Source organism: Liolophura sinensis, chromosome 10 (genome assembly GCF_032854445.1).
Source record: "Liolophura sinensis isolate JHLJ2023 chromosome 10, CUHK_Ljap_v2, whole genome shotgun sequence".
In the NCBI taxonomy this organism is placed as follows: domain Eukaryota; kingdom Metazoa; phylum Mollusca; class Polyplacophora; order Chitonida; family Chitonidae; genus Liolophura; species Liolophura sinensis.
This window is the reverse complement of record NC_088304.1, coordinates 12,726,932-12,741,557: the sequence shown is the minus strand read 5'-3', so window position 1 is coordinate 12,741,557 and position 14,626 is coordinate 12,726,932. Positions and strand designations below refer to the sequence as shown.

Below are 14,626 nucleotides of genomic sequence, written 5' to 3'. Positions count from 1 at the left end.
ATGATATATACATGTACCAATCTCGGTGTCTCTGTACATAAATGGCCCAATCAGTCATGTTTGACGGGAATAACTGGTGAGAAAAACCAAACGGTCACAAGGAGGAGAAGTGCGCACGTTAAATCATTAAGAAAATATTAGCTTGGTAAAATAAGTCGCGTGAGGTACATGCAGAACGCTTAGCGCCTCGCGAGTTCATGTACGCTCGAAGAGTCTCACCAGCCAAAACAGACTTCTCAAATATCAATGTCATTGTGTGTGTTTAAGTTACAGTGCCTTCTTGCCGCACGGTCGCCACAAGACACTACACACGGTGGCCCCACCCAGTCGCAACCAGTTGTTTCCTTGCTCTAATCTCTGACTGCTGAGCGCCCAGCGAGGCAGCAACAAGTACCACTATTTAAGCCTGGTTCGGCCCGACACGGGTTTGACCCCAGGTCATCGCGACTTCGAAAATAAAAAAAACAACCAACCTCGACAGCTTGAACAGAAAGATAATATCATTTAGGGAGTGCCGATTATTTTACGTCTTAGTTATAGGAAGATCACATGAGTGTAACACGTTCAAAAAATTTATTTTTAAATTCAAAGAAAGTGTACAAACACCAAACAAAAAACCATACCTAATACACTGGTATTATCACATTAACATAATGGCGGTTCAAGTTCTTCATGAAAAACAAAACAAAAACACAAGCATTACCGCTATTAATTTAACACGTAGTTCTTCACTGATTTCATAAACAAAAACATTTAACAATTCAGGCTTGCAATGGCGCAAACCTTAATTTTTAACAAAATCATAAATCTTGTCTGAAATCGTCAATACACAAAGCTGGTGAAAAAACTACTCAACCCATTGGGCGCCACGCATTATGTGAAATGTGACGAATTTTACCCACAAATCCTAACCTTTGCCCGTCGTGACGTCTAAGACAACATATATGTTTGTATATTTCTTCATTTATTCGATTGTCCTTTAAAGCCATATGCAAGAACTTTTCTTTAATACGATGGTGGCTAGTATCTTGTGTGGAGGAAAACTAAGTGCCCTGTTTAAACCACCGACCTTGGGTCAGTTACTCACCAACTTTCTCACATGTACAAATAAGCACTGCATAATGGTGGAAGACATGGACGAGCGTTGCTGACCGTTTGTCACCAAGGGCCCGTGAGATTGAGTGAATCTACAAATTCCTTGCTCGACACAGGGTTTGAAACCGCACCTCGTGTGCATGAAGACGTATGTAACAGGAAAATGTGCCATAGACGCACACTCACAAAATAAATTTTTGAAAGCAACGTTCCGACAGTTGGATGTGTAAAACGGAATCTCAGTTGTGTAGGGCCCAATTGGCACACGACTTGAGAGCGATGACCAACGTTTAATCAGTCTCGTTCTATCCCAATGATTCTGCAGCTAGCAGAGCGTTTCAAGGCCTCTTGTGGAAATTTAACAGGATTCTACTGACGGTAAAAATAAATAATTAAATAATGTCGCTTAAATTGGCAGTGCTGAGTAATTCATTACTGAAAACTTGTATCAAAACATGCCGTCATGCCACAGTCAGCCTTCCATGGTATGGTGTACCAGTAAACAATGCCACAGAATTGTGTCAGGAGATAAGTGTTGTATTCACAACAAAAGCAAATGCAATTAAATTTACCGTTAATACAAGCTGAGATTTTTCTTTCAGCAATGAATGCAGTCCTGAATTTAATATTACGTGTTGGTTCCGTTCCTGTTCAGAATGTGTTAGAAGACTATCCTGGTGGAACGTAATCTTGATTAATTTCATACCTGATTTTTATCTCATTATCAAATGCCGGTATTTCACATGAAAAAAAAAACACGAAACATGGCGTATACGCAATAACAAAATGTCAACATTTCCAATGAACCAATGGATATATTGAGAGATCCAAACATGCATCACAGCAAAATGAAAAGACTTGAAGGCAATTTCTGAAGCACGGAATGCAATAAATAACATGACCACAAGTGCTCGGATCGAACCAATCAACACTTTGTCACATACCAAAAACTTCCATTCACAGTTTCGAGCACCTGGGTTCCTCGCAAGGAGCAGATAATAAATGGAGCTACATTGGTGAAATGCTGATTTTTTTCTAATGCTAACGTTTGAAGTACTACAGGACATTGAAACTTTTCCAGACCAGAATTTCTTACCTAAAAGCTGTTGGTTTTTTTTCTCCTTTTTTAAATGCTAAAATCTTCTTCTGGGTTCAACTCACCTGGAATAAATTCGCTTTGCTTTCACCTCCAGTACTCTTGTCATGTGACGAAAGAGTCTGCTGATGATTGGGTTAGAGCAGCTATGACATCACTGCAAAACTATGGACACACGTAAAGCGTGAAAGTATGAAACGCATTTTCATTTCTCATTTGTACTAACAAACAAATCTGTGAAAACACAGCAAATCGTAAGGGTAACTTGTTACAACACAACTGGTGTAAACTAATGATCGTTTATAATTTACTATTTTCCATTCGTCCTTAAACTGGGTCTCGTCCTTAAACTGAGATTTTTGTAATATATTTTTGTACTTTTTAGTATTCTCGCAATTTATTTAGAAAGCCAGTGATTTGTAGGGCCCAGTTTATTTTTCTACAATTAAAAATAAATTTCTTTGCCAGTATAGTTCATATATTAAGGACAGATTGACCCTTTCCCCATCCTAAAATATATTTTTCTCCTGTTAAGATAACGGTTTGTTTGGAACTATCGTTTATCCATTCTTCATTTTTTTATCCAAAAATTCTTTACAGTCGGACATTCCAGTCTATTATTATTTACTTTATTTATTTGATTGCTGTTTTAGGACATTCTCTAGAATTTTTCACTTACACGATGGCGGGCAGTCTTGTCGGTGTGGGGAAATCAGAGTGCCGGTGGGATGTACTTCTCACCTCTGGCAAGTTACTGACGACCTTTCTCTCGCACGCATGTGACGTATAAGCAAGTAAGTGACGTATAGGAAAACCGATATAGGCAAGTGGTCTTCAACGAACGTTAAACTGTGCTAACAAAAAAATCCCCTCAAACTTGAAATTCTAATGGTGGACAGGAAATGAGCTAATCATTATGTAAGAAAAAAAAGCGCTTCAAAGTTTTTCGGTTGGAGATTTTGCTTTCTGAGTTGTTCGACAAAATGTGTCCTTTACTTCTTATATTTACTGTAGAATATGTTGTATATACGTGACTGAGAACACAATTCCCTTTGGTGACTATTCCAACGGCGAAAGTCAGCGATGACTCAGTTGTGAAACAGTTGATGATGACTCAACAACGAAGCGTGTGGAGATGTCTCAACAGTGAAGGACTTGGCTGAAGAACGGAACAGTCAGTGGTGACTCAACAGCAAAACACTTGGTGATGGCCCAACAGCGAGACCCTTAGTGATGACTCAACAGCAAAACACTTGATGATGGCCCAACAGCGAGACCCTTAGTGATGACTCAACATCAAAACACTTGGTGATTGACCAACAGTGAGACAGTTAGTGATGACTCAACAGCAAAACACTTGGTGCTGATGTAATAATCAAACAGCTGTTGATGACCCAGCCGCGAAACTGACGGTGTTGACAGCAATACAGTTTGTAACGATAGAAACAGTCTATGGACCAGATTTTGTATTGGTTGCGTGTTGTGGAGCCATTGTCGACGCCGATGATCTTTGTGTCATTTTTTTTTCAGTCCAAACGCAAATCACAGATCGCAGATCTACCATCTCAATATTGAAGTCAAAAATGACTCCTGCTGTGATGTTTCCTTCTTGGTTTATAACAAAATACTTCATCCTCAGGCAAGAAGTCTTTATGTCCGAGAAAGACACTGTAAATTATATACACAACTAAACACATGGACTCACATTGTAAATATAGTCCAGTTCCAAAGTAACGTGTATCACAATATCCGAGATCAAAAGATGTGGTTTGACGTCCAACGTCCTATACACTGGAGAAGAACCTGTCCACGGCTCCTTCAACGCAATACGGTTGATATCACGAAATTTAACGGTTTGTATCGAAGGCAATGGAAGATGTACCAGTTGTAATTCCTTGTGCCTTTTTCCATGGCCCTTCCAGCTAATAATGCTTGGAAGCAACTTGATAATAATACAATTCCTTATGGTTATTGCTAACACCAGTTGCAGTTCGGTGTGCCTTTGAACAATCTTTTTCAGCCCTAAGGTTGATATCACTTGCAAGCACCTTGATGTTGTGCATCAGAGATGGTTGTGGAAATGTTCGTTGTGTCGTTGTTCCTATGTCCACGACCCCTTCCACCCCTCCCACCCCTCCGACTGTACTCTGAACTTCCCACTTGCCTTCCACCATGTTTCCTGAAATCATCACGATAACGACCGTCTCCATGCTGGTGCCGTACATAAGACTGCCTTTCTCTGCCCCTAACACCACTGTTTCCCCTATACCTGTTTCCACTGCCAAACCTTGGCTTACAAACCTCATCTGGTTTGGAGCTTTCTTGGTTTTGGCGATCATGATGACTTAAAGGAAATTCGCTGGATATTTTTTCCTCAAAATTTTCACTTTCAGTATCATGCCAGTTTCTGTGCTGTCTATCTCTTTCAAAGTTTGTAGTTTTACTTCTCCAATTACGCTTATCTTTCCATCCTCTATCATTCCTAGCCCTAGATATTCTCTGTGGATTCATCTCTCTACCATGTTCCCTACTTCTTTCATTCAGTGAATATTTCCCTGCATCATGATCACAATTAGTATCTGCATCATTCCTACCACTACCTTCACTCAACCGTTCGTCAATCTCTTCTGATTTTTGGAAAGAGTTACTCCCCTTGCAATCAACCTCTTCCGTCTTGAAGTTATCACAGTTATCAACTCCCTTCGTGTCTTCTACAGAACTCTCCCCTTCTTCCGGTTTAATGCTCTTGTCTTTGGACTCCATTGGAGAAGGACGATTCCTCTTGTCTCTCCTGTACCCACGTGTATCCTTAGACTCTTTGTTTTCTCCACTTTTCCGATCTTTCCTATCCATGGGTAAACTTGAGCCATGCTGTTTAGCCCTATTTCCTGACCTCGAAGCTGAGTTTTCCATCTTGTTTTCCTTTGGTCTTCTTCCATCCTCTCTTTTCTCTACAAGATTTCTTCCCTTCGCTCCCTCTGACTTTGTCTCAAAACATTTACCTTTCTCGGACTGCTTACTGTCAGGTTCTGATGCTGACTCCTCAACTTTCTCTCCTCTCAGATGTCTTCCAGCTTCTTCGTCAGTCCCTTGGGAACTGGTCACGAAGTGCTGATCCCTGTGGGCTCTCCGCCCAACCTGCTTATCCTCTTGATCACTGGTACCACAGCGTACATCCTTATTTGTCTGTCTATGCCCATACCTATGGGCTGATTTTTCCACTCTTTCCTCTACATATCTACCATGACTCCGGCCATCCTCTCTCCCACCCCAGTACCTCTGTCGGTGTTGCCTATCCTGAGGGTGAGAGCGGTAGTGCCTGTTGTGGTGGTCTCTGTGGGTGTACCCTCGTTTCTCTGCCTGCTCCCTGGACTTTTGTGAGTTTCTTACAGATTCTCTGCTATCACTTGTTTCAGGTCTGGAAAATTTCCCTTCTCCAATGTCCACATCATTGAGCTCTTGGCCCTTATCTAGTGATATCAACAGGTTCTGAAACAGAAAAACTATACGGACTTAAGAGAAAAGACATCAGATAAAATAACCCAAATTATATAGGCAGAGGGATGAAAAACGACCTAAGAGGTCAATGACATACTTTCCAGACATGCTGTCTAATGACCACCACATCCATATTAAGACAAATGTTTCCAAATTTCAACATTCAATACTGAAAACTAAGCATAATTGTTGTCTTAAATTTTGATCTGAAGTTATAAATGGCCATGTGGAATCGGCCATACATGAAGTTTTATTTATTCATCTATTTGATTGGTGTTTTACGCTGTATTCAAGAATATTTCACTTATACGCCGGTGACCAGCATTATGATGGGAGGAAACCGAGCTGAACCCAGGGTAAACCCACGACCATCCGCAGGTTGCTGGAAGACCTTCCCATATATGGCCGGAGAGGAAGCCAGCATGAGCTGGACTTGAACTGGTCATTATGCTGCCCTAGCGCGCTAACCGAGCCAGCATCAATATTAACAGTGAGTGAGAGCCATTACACTGATACGGGTCAACCAGCCATTGCACTATCCCCTTCATGCTGAACGCCAAGCGAGGAAGTTATATCTTCCTTTTTTAAAGTCTTAGGTGTGACTTGACCCAGGATTGATCCTGGATCTACCACTCCCGATCAATATTAATCAAATGTGTCAAAATTTCAACTTTCACCACTGAAAACTAAGCAACATTTCTTAAATTTTGTCATACATGAAGTTTGTTGCATGTCTCTTGCCTTCTACAATATGGAATACCTTTTGAGCTTGGTTTTCAGAGAAAATAGGGAAGTCGTGTGAGAAAGCTGGTCTGTCTCTTACCAAAGGCTATAGTGGTTTACATCAGGGACTCTTCCATTCATGAAAGTCACCTCCATCATACGAGTAAAATGTTTTTCATTAACCATTAAACTATCGTCAACAATCAATCCCTCATCTGACTTTGACATATAGTTAGGTACTTGTTTTTTGCATTTAATATGTTTACTTGATCAGTTTTTTTTATGCTGCACTCTAAAGCACATGTATTTTCATTGTACGTCGGCAGTCAGTGTTATGGTGGGAGGAAAATGCACAGAGCATTCACAGGTTGGTGTCGAAGCTTCCCAAGTACGACCAGAGATGCTTTGTATTTGATTTATTTGATTAGTGTTTTACGCCGTACTCTCCGAGACAGCGATATAGCGGCTTTAAGTGCTCTAAAATATCTCTAAAGTGTTCAGGATTATGTACCAAATTGTTACCTTTTCGTCTTTCTTTTTAACCCAATATTTGTATTTATTTATTTTATTTGATTGGTGTTTTACGTCAAAAATATTTCATAACATATATACGACGACAGCCAGCATTATGGTGGGGAAAACTGGGCAGAGCCCGGGGAAAACCCAAAACCATCCACAGGTTGCTGAAAGACCTTCCCATGTATGGCCGGAGAGGAAGCCAGCATGAGCTGGACCTGAACTCACAGCGGCTGCTTTGGTGAGAGGCTCCATGGTCATTACGCTGCGCTGGCGTGCTAACCAACTGAGCCACAGAGGCCCCCAGTTTTGTATTTAAGGTGTAGTACATGATTGTACATGCATGCCAAGTATCTTACTCACCGCTGGGACAAGATACTTGTTTCTCTCTGCCTCCAGGTCTATGATGCCTCCCTTGTCCTTCTGTCTCTGATACATTTCAGCCATCTTTTGCTGGAAGGCCTTCTCCTTCTGTGTCAGTGTGTAGACTGTGTTCCCTGAACTGGGCTCTGTAGCCTCCTCCAGAGATGCCAAATCATAGCTGATGGGTAACCTGCATACAGGGCACACCACTCCCTCCTGTCAAAATTAATCACAGAAAAAATTCTATTCGTCGCTTGCAAACACTTCTAGAAACTTACATTTTTTTATTGTTGTTTGCTTCTACAGCTCAGGCTAAAAGTCAAAACCAGACTGGAGATTAGTGCAATCCTAAAGGTTTTGAATAGAGCTTGTAGATAGCCTGTAGACAGACAGTCACCTGCAGTGTCATTGATCCGTCCACTGTCACTGATCACACACATGTGGCTGAGTATTGGTAGGCCTATGCGCTGGCTGTGGGAAGTTGACGAGAGAAAATATAGTTCTTTGTTAGACTGATTTAAAAGATTTTTGAAACACCAAGACAATACCTGAAACCGAAGTAAAATATCTGATGTGTGTGTTGTTGATCGCAAAGTGGCAATCTTCCTTTAAGTAGTGATTTATGAGTGAGACCATGCAAGATTTGTAATGGATCAACACGACTACACGTAAACAATAAAACTACATGTAGCTAGTTGGCAAGTTAATAGATGGTCAAATGTCTTTCATTTCTTCCGTAGAAGGTTTCCTTGTCGTGGGAGTCATTTGCCATTGAAAAAATTATCTGCTACTCAGTGATTTAGAAAACCTAACTAGTTGGCCAGTTAATAGATGGACAAATGTCTTTTGTTTCTTCCATAGAAGGTTTCCTTGTCGTGGGAGTCATTTGCCATTGAAAAAATTATCTGCTACTTAGTGATTCAGAAAACCTAACTAGTTGGCAAGTTAATAGATGGACAAATGTCTTTTGTTTCTTCCGTAGAAGGTTTCCTTGTCGTGGGAGTCATTTGCCATTGAAAAAATTATCTGCTACTCAGTGATTTAGAAAACCAAACTAATTGGCAAGTTAATAGATGGTCAAATGTCTTTCGTTTCTTCCATAGAAGGTTTCCTTGTTGTGGGAATCATTTGCCAGTGAAAAAAATATCTGCCACTCAGTGATTTAGAAAACCAAACTGACACTTTGACACTGATCTGCTATGCAACAACAACAATGCGGGATTACAATATGAATTTAATGTACAGAAGTGGTAAAAAATGAAAACACAATAGAGGACAAGTTAAATTTTGTCTTAGGGCTGTTGAGAATTTGTAGTGTGTATGGGAACCATGTAGGACAAGCACCCAAATAGTAAATGTATGAAGGAAAAAAAAAAATTATTAGTTCCAAAGGCTTTTGTCACAGAAAAACAAATTATAACTTCTCATTTGCATCAATACACTTTTTTTGCTTACCGAGCAATGTGTACCTTAAATATTTTCTGACTCTGTTACTACAAAATGCCTTCACGGAACCCATTCCAATCCAATTGATGCTTAACAATACATGCCCAGTAGAGGGTCTCTCACGAGCCAGTGGAGTGTTGTTTAGTACCTCGGAGCGAGCGGTAAACAACTGACTTCTAGCCTGAGATGTACTGTATATATGCACATTTCATAAAATCAGTTTTTGGTTGGAGAAAATCAACAACATTTAACTGGTACCAACACAGAAAAAAAAAACTGGCAAGATTCACTGCCTTTACCTCTTTTTCCTCGTCCTTCTCCCCTGCAGATGGCGCTGCTTCCCGTTCCTCTTCCTCCTGTGTAGCCAGCACATGACGGATGTACCTGGCCAAACAGTACTGATGGTAATAGTGGTAGCAGTCTGTCTTAGTGAATGGCTCTCCCTCTGTGAAGTGCTCCAGGCATATTGTGCACGGACCGTGGGGCATGTTACCCTCAGTCAAACATTCCTTAGCAAGCTGAAATTTTAAAAAAGAATGCTGTGCATTAAGGAAAGAAACCAATCACACATTCAACCTCAAGATATGCACATTTCCTTCTCTAGTGAAGTGGTAGGTACATAAGCACCTCAGGCTCAAAAGCTTTTAGTGAAGCAGTTCTCTAGATAGAGTTTTAATGACATGAAGGACAAAGATATCACACCACGTGGCATAACTCTCGAAAGTCTGCCATTAGGCCTCACAACAGTTATGAACAACTGGGCCCTGGGCCATAAGCATCTGGAGTTTAAAAAGCTTTTAGGTAAACACAGTGTTATTGTTAACTCTGAGAAGTTCTTAGATGACTAGGCAGAGAACACCATAATACCATCCATTTTGCATTTAATGACCGGCATATAAATAGGACATAAAAATAACAGTCTGCATATATGTAACTCCGGCAGACTAAGGGGAATAACTCTGGGACAGTAAAAAAATTGTTCAGCCATGCTGAGAATTAATTCTTCAGTTTTTTTTTTCTTCCTATGACAAGCACAACAATTGCAAATTCAGATGAAAATAGCAGAAGGTACATGCAAGCTAACACAGGCTCACCTCTGTAAGTTCATACAACATTGGATTTCCCTTCCTCTCCAAAGCCAACTGCTGCATGCTCTCTGTGACCCTGAAATGTGTATGTAGCAGAAACATGAACTTCAGTATATTAAACACTGGCATGCAATTTTTAATATTTGTTACTCTTATGTTCTTTTAAACAACCCTAAATTAGTCACACAATTACAATGAAATCCTAAATTCAATCTTTAAACTGTAAAACGAGCTCCTGTAAGCATGTTCTTACCTCTGTACATCCTCCTCCCCGATTCCTCGGGGATTCCTAATCTCTATGTCTGGAGGCTCGTCAGGGTACTGCAAAAATTTTGAAATTCTCTAGATTATGCCATACACCATATATCCCATGGCAACCAAAACCATTGGCATCACTGTAATTCTTCAACCTTTTCGCATGCTTGCAAGTTGTTTATTCAAGCATATTCTGAAGGCATTAGCCTGTGTAGACTGGTAAAATTATCCCTTTTGTGAAGCCTTGAAATTGGCAGACCAAACCAATGTAATTTTGTCTCCAAAATCAAAATAAAAATGTGCATAAACTGAAAGTTGCTCTTCAATCATGTCCATATGCAAAAAGGTTGAGGTATCAGGGTACCGGTGTGAATGTGTAAATATTTACAAAAGAAACTTTTGAAAATATATTTCCTATATTTATAACAAAATATTTTTTTAAAGAAGATGTTCATAGTCAGAAGTTAAAAGAAACCTGAAATGAGATAGTTTCAATTGCATCACTGTTCTGAGGTAAGTGTACATGAAGACTGGAGCAGCTGCCTTGATTTAAGGGACTTGACGTAAGTATATAATGGCTAAAGGGTTTACTCTGTGGGTAACGTTAGAATTTGAACCTGTAACGCCACGTCAATTCTCTAGGGTTCTACCATCAGCTACTTAGAATTTCACACTTTTTACAGGTACAGTACCTGTATGAGCAATGTTGCACTCCAATTACACATATTATATGTCCCTAATTTGGCAATTAAAACCTTCACCACACCTACATGTATACAAATATGGAGACAGATTTTTCCATAAATATAGAGGGCCTCTGTGACATAGTTGGTTAGAGCTAGCACAGCGTAATGATCCAGGAGCCTCTCACCAATGCGGTCGCTGTGGGAATGTCTGCCAGCAATTTGCAGATGGTCATGGGTTTCCTACGGGCTTGACTCAGTTTCCTTCCACCATAATGCTGGTCGCCGTTGTATAAGTGAAATATTCTTATATTATCAGATGTCATTTACACTCCACTTGCTACACCATCCATTATTAGTTGTAGGCCTGCATGTATTAATGTCTCTACTTCTTTCGGATAACTGTTCACTCATTTTACCAATCGTGTGTAATGTAGTTGAAAAAAATTACTAATGAAATATAAGGTCACTGACAACATGACATAGTAAAAGTAACTAAACAATTCGATTTTTGAACCATAATGAGATGAGAGGGCTATGTAGGCCTTATGTTGTAAGTTATGGTGTGTACTGTGTTTACCTAAACAAAAAAATAAATAAATAAAAAGAGCAGTTAGTTTGTGACTGACAAATACTGGGTAAAATATGTAGTAAAACTTTCCATACCAAAAACATCAATTTACTTTCAACTGAGTCATAAAACTAAAAGTCTACTGCACCTATACACAGACTGAATTGATTGCTGATTTGCACATGACTGCTAGGAGGCCTGCATGCTGAACTTTTCTGTGCCTTTTCCTCCAACATTATGCCAACATCAGCTGAATAAGACCTCAAAAGAAAACGCTCTTTAAAAGACCAATGGTGACTGGTTGTCATACGGTAGTGAAAATCGTAAGCGTGCAGTGCTGATAATTTTAAAATTCTGGTGCAGATGAACCTTTCTTGCTATTTTTCCCATAATTCTTTCAACGTGGCAGCTATAATAAAAACCCGAAGTTTGGTGCACATATTTACCGTGTCTCACAAATACGACAGGTAAATGAATTTAACTTACATGTTACCTTTGCTTCGCTTGGCTCAGCCTTCGGCCTCGCCTCATTTCATTCGATATTACTCTATTGGTACTTACTTTACAACCTGGAATGATGTTCAAGGTCATGCAGACATACTGCTTCTCAAGGTCATCCCCAGTGGCAGGGTGAAGGTCAAGGCTGATCAGTGTCGGTCGACCCCTTAAAAAGAAGTCCTCTAGCATCACAATTTAAATCATGTGCATGGGAAAATATTATCACTGGGTTACACTTTTAACTGCCATTTCTGCAAGAAACAGGGCCTAATCTGGCCTCTGAAGGGCAGGGGGTGGAACCACCGGTGAAGGGCACCTCAATGTTGAATATTTCGATTCTCATACATTTTCAAGGGCCTCGGTTCCTATTCAGTCTAACGATGGCTTGTATTTACTGATTTACTTTCTTCTGAAAGCCCAGTGAGTTTTCTGTCTGCGTTTTGTAGGACAGGACTCCTGCCAGAGTGCCCTGAGACAGAATGTTTTACAAAATGCTCATAGGTTGAATGGATTGCTTGTAGCATGTCAACACATGCTTAAAGAATATATGAAAAGGTGCTTTAAAACAAAGATTATGTTTTCTATGCCAAATAAAGAAAATTTTGCCCCAGAATTTTTGATAAAAACTTTTTTTATATCTGTTAAAGACCCCTCTATGTTTTGCATATTTCCGATCAACGGTCAGATGTTTTCTGAAATTACATCATCGCTAATCTTGCTCGGAACTCAGTGAACACCCCACAGTGCCCCGAGCCCGGTGAACCGTGTCGCTAAAGTATGGGCAAGGTGGCAAGAACATAGATACTACATGGATTATCTGCCCCCGCTTTGTGTCCCCGCCTCGCCCCTCCACCTGCCCGCATTCAGTCTGTTCCCAAACCCCCGCCTCCATTCAGTCAAACCCGATCGGTCTGTCCCCCACAATAGGGATCATCTTAGACGTCATCGCTGCTAGCTACTTAATTTCAGGACTGACGGCAGGGGCCTTAAGAAACTGTAGTTTGAAGCCATTTTTACCCCTCAAAGTGAAAGTTGAACAATTTGTTTGTACTGTTACATGTTATTACACAAGACAATCTGCACAATAAGAAATAAAACCAAAGCGTTTCATGTATCCTTGAGAACATGTGATTGGTCAAGGTTGTTGAGAATCATTTATTTATTTATTTATTTGATTGGTGTTTTACGCCATACTCAAGAATATTTCACTAATACGATGGCGGCCAGCATTATGGTAGGAGGAAACCGGGCACAGCCTGGGGGAACCCACGACCATCCGCAGGTTGCTGGCAGACCTTCCCACTTACGGCCGGAGAGGAAGCCAGCATGAGCTGGACTTGAACTCACAGCGACCACATTGGTGAGAGGCTTCCGGGTCATTACGCTGCGCTAGCGTGCTAACCGACTGAGCCACGGAGGCCCCTGTTGAGAATCAACTTAGCTAACAATATCTCTGTGGAACAATTAAGGCCAAAGAGGATGACTCCTCAAAGCATTTCTGACTTCTGTCAAAGTTTCAGAGCTTTATTAACATTATTATGTTTTGGTACCTTATGTTGAAATTTGGACACATCTGCCTACAGATAACCCTTAAGACGTGGACAATATTTCTAAAGCCCTACAATAAGCTTAAAGATTGTATTTTAAATTCTGACTTAAGGAACGTGACCCTGATCTAGGAATTCTACTTACATATCATCTCTGTCCACGGTCAGCTCATGTATATAGATTGACTCCAGCACTTCTAACTCTTCTCCCAACACACTGCAATCAAATAATTACAGGCTTAAAATAAATGTTTTAATGGAACATAATTACTCTCTGAACTGTTTCTATCTTATTATATTTATGAAGTACTCAAGAATATTTCACATATATGATGGCAGCCTGCCATATGGTGGGAGGGAACCAGGCAGAGCCTGCAGGAAACCCACGACCCATCCCACGCATGGTTGGAGAGGGAGCCAGCATGGGATGGACTTGAACTCACAGACACCTCATTGCTAGTAGGCTCCTAGCTGGGTCATTACCCCACGCTGGTGTGGCAACCCTCTGAGGTCCTGCTTTTTGGACCATGCAGATCCTTTTGAACTGGATGTTAAAGGATGGAGAATTTTGCAAAAAAGATGAAGGATACTCGTGCCATAGGCCTATACAAATAAATGATGTGTATGCAGAGAATAACATTCTCTTAAAAATCTGGCCATTTTAAAGCTGAAAACAATCATGTAAGAGCGTGTTAAGGGCACACTGTTTCGAACAATGAAAGTCGATCCACCTCTAGGTCTACTCTTTCTTAATCTGTTTACCATGGACAGACACGTGGACTGAAAGCTTCGTCTCTACCGTGTCTACTCGTCACTACTTTGTGAAATTGGCACGCTTCCTTCCAGAACCATTTTAGGATTTTAAATTAAGACAGTCCAAAGAGTATTGTAATTTCCAATGAGCTTAAGACTGCTGTTACGCAAAACTGCTAAGACTGTGAATTAATTAATCTAATCACAGCCTATGTTAGGTAACAGAATGCTTTAAGCTTTTAGTTCCCACCGCACCTTTCCTCCAATGTAGTAGCCATCACTGATGACACTATTAGCACTTCCGTTTCTCTCGAATGTAATTCTGTGTATTTTAGGATGTAAAGTCTTTTTTCGCTGCCAGCCTACCATTTTGGGTGTACAGGTGCATGCTTGGTATCAAAATGATAAAAAATGTCTAAGCTTTAGGCAGGTATGAAATTTAATGATGAAAGTTTGAAATTCTGGGCGAGAGGACACACGTACACAGTTGGTGA

General features: G+C 40.4%; 1 protein-coding gene across 1 annotated transcript; it reads right to left on the bottom strand.

Moving 5' to 3' along the window:
• Positions 1 to 3,717: 3,717 nt before the first annotated feature.
• On the bottom strand, positions 3,718 to 14,394 carry LOC135476648 (repetin-like). The gene is made up of 8 exons (XM_064756747.1): positions 14,388 to 14,394; positions 13,525 to 13,596; positions 11,896 to 11,998; positions 10,079 to 10,146; positions 9,832 to 9,901; positions 9,037 to 9,255; positions 7,292 to 7,507; positions 3,718 to 5,680 (listed from the first exon to the last, which is right to left on the bottom strand). Coding segments are annotated over exons 2-8 (2,133 nt in total). The 5' UTR covers positions 13,527 to 13,596; positions 14,388 to 14,394; the 3' UTR covers positions 3,718 to 4,225.
• Positions 14,395 to 14,626: the final 232 nt, after the last annotated feature.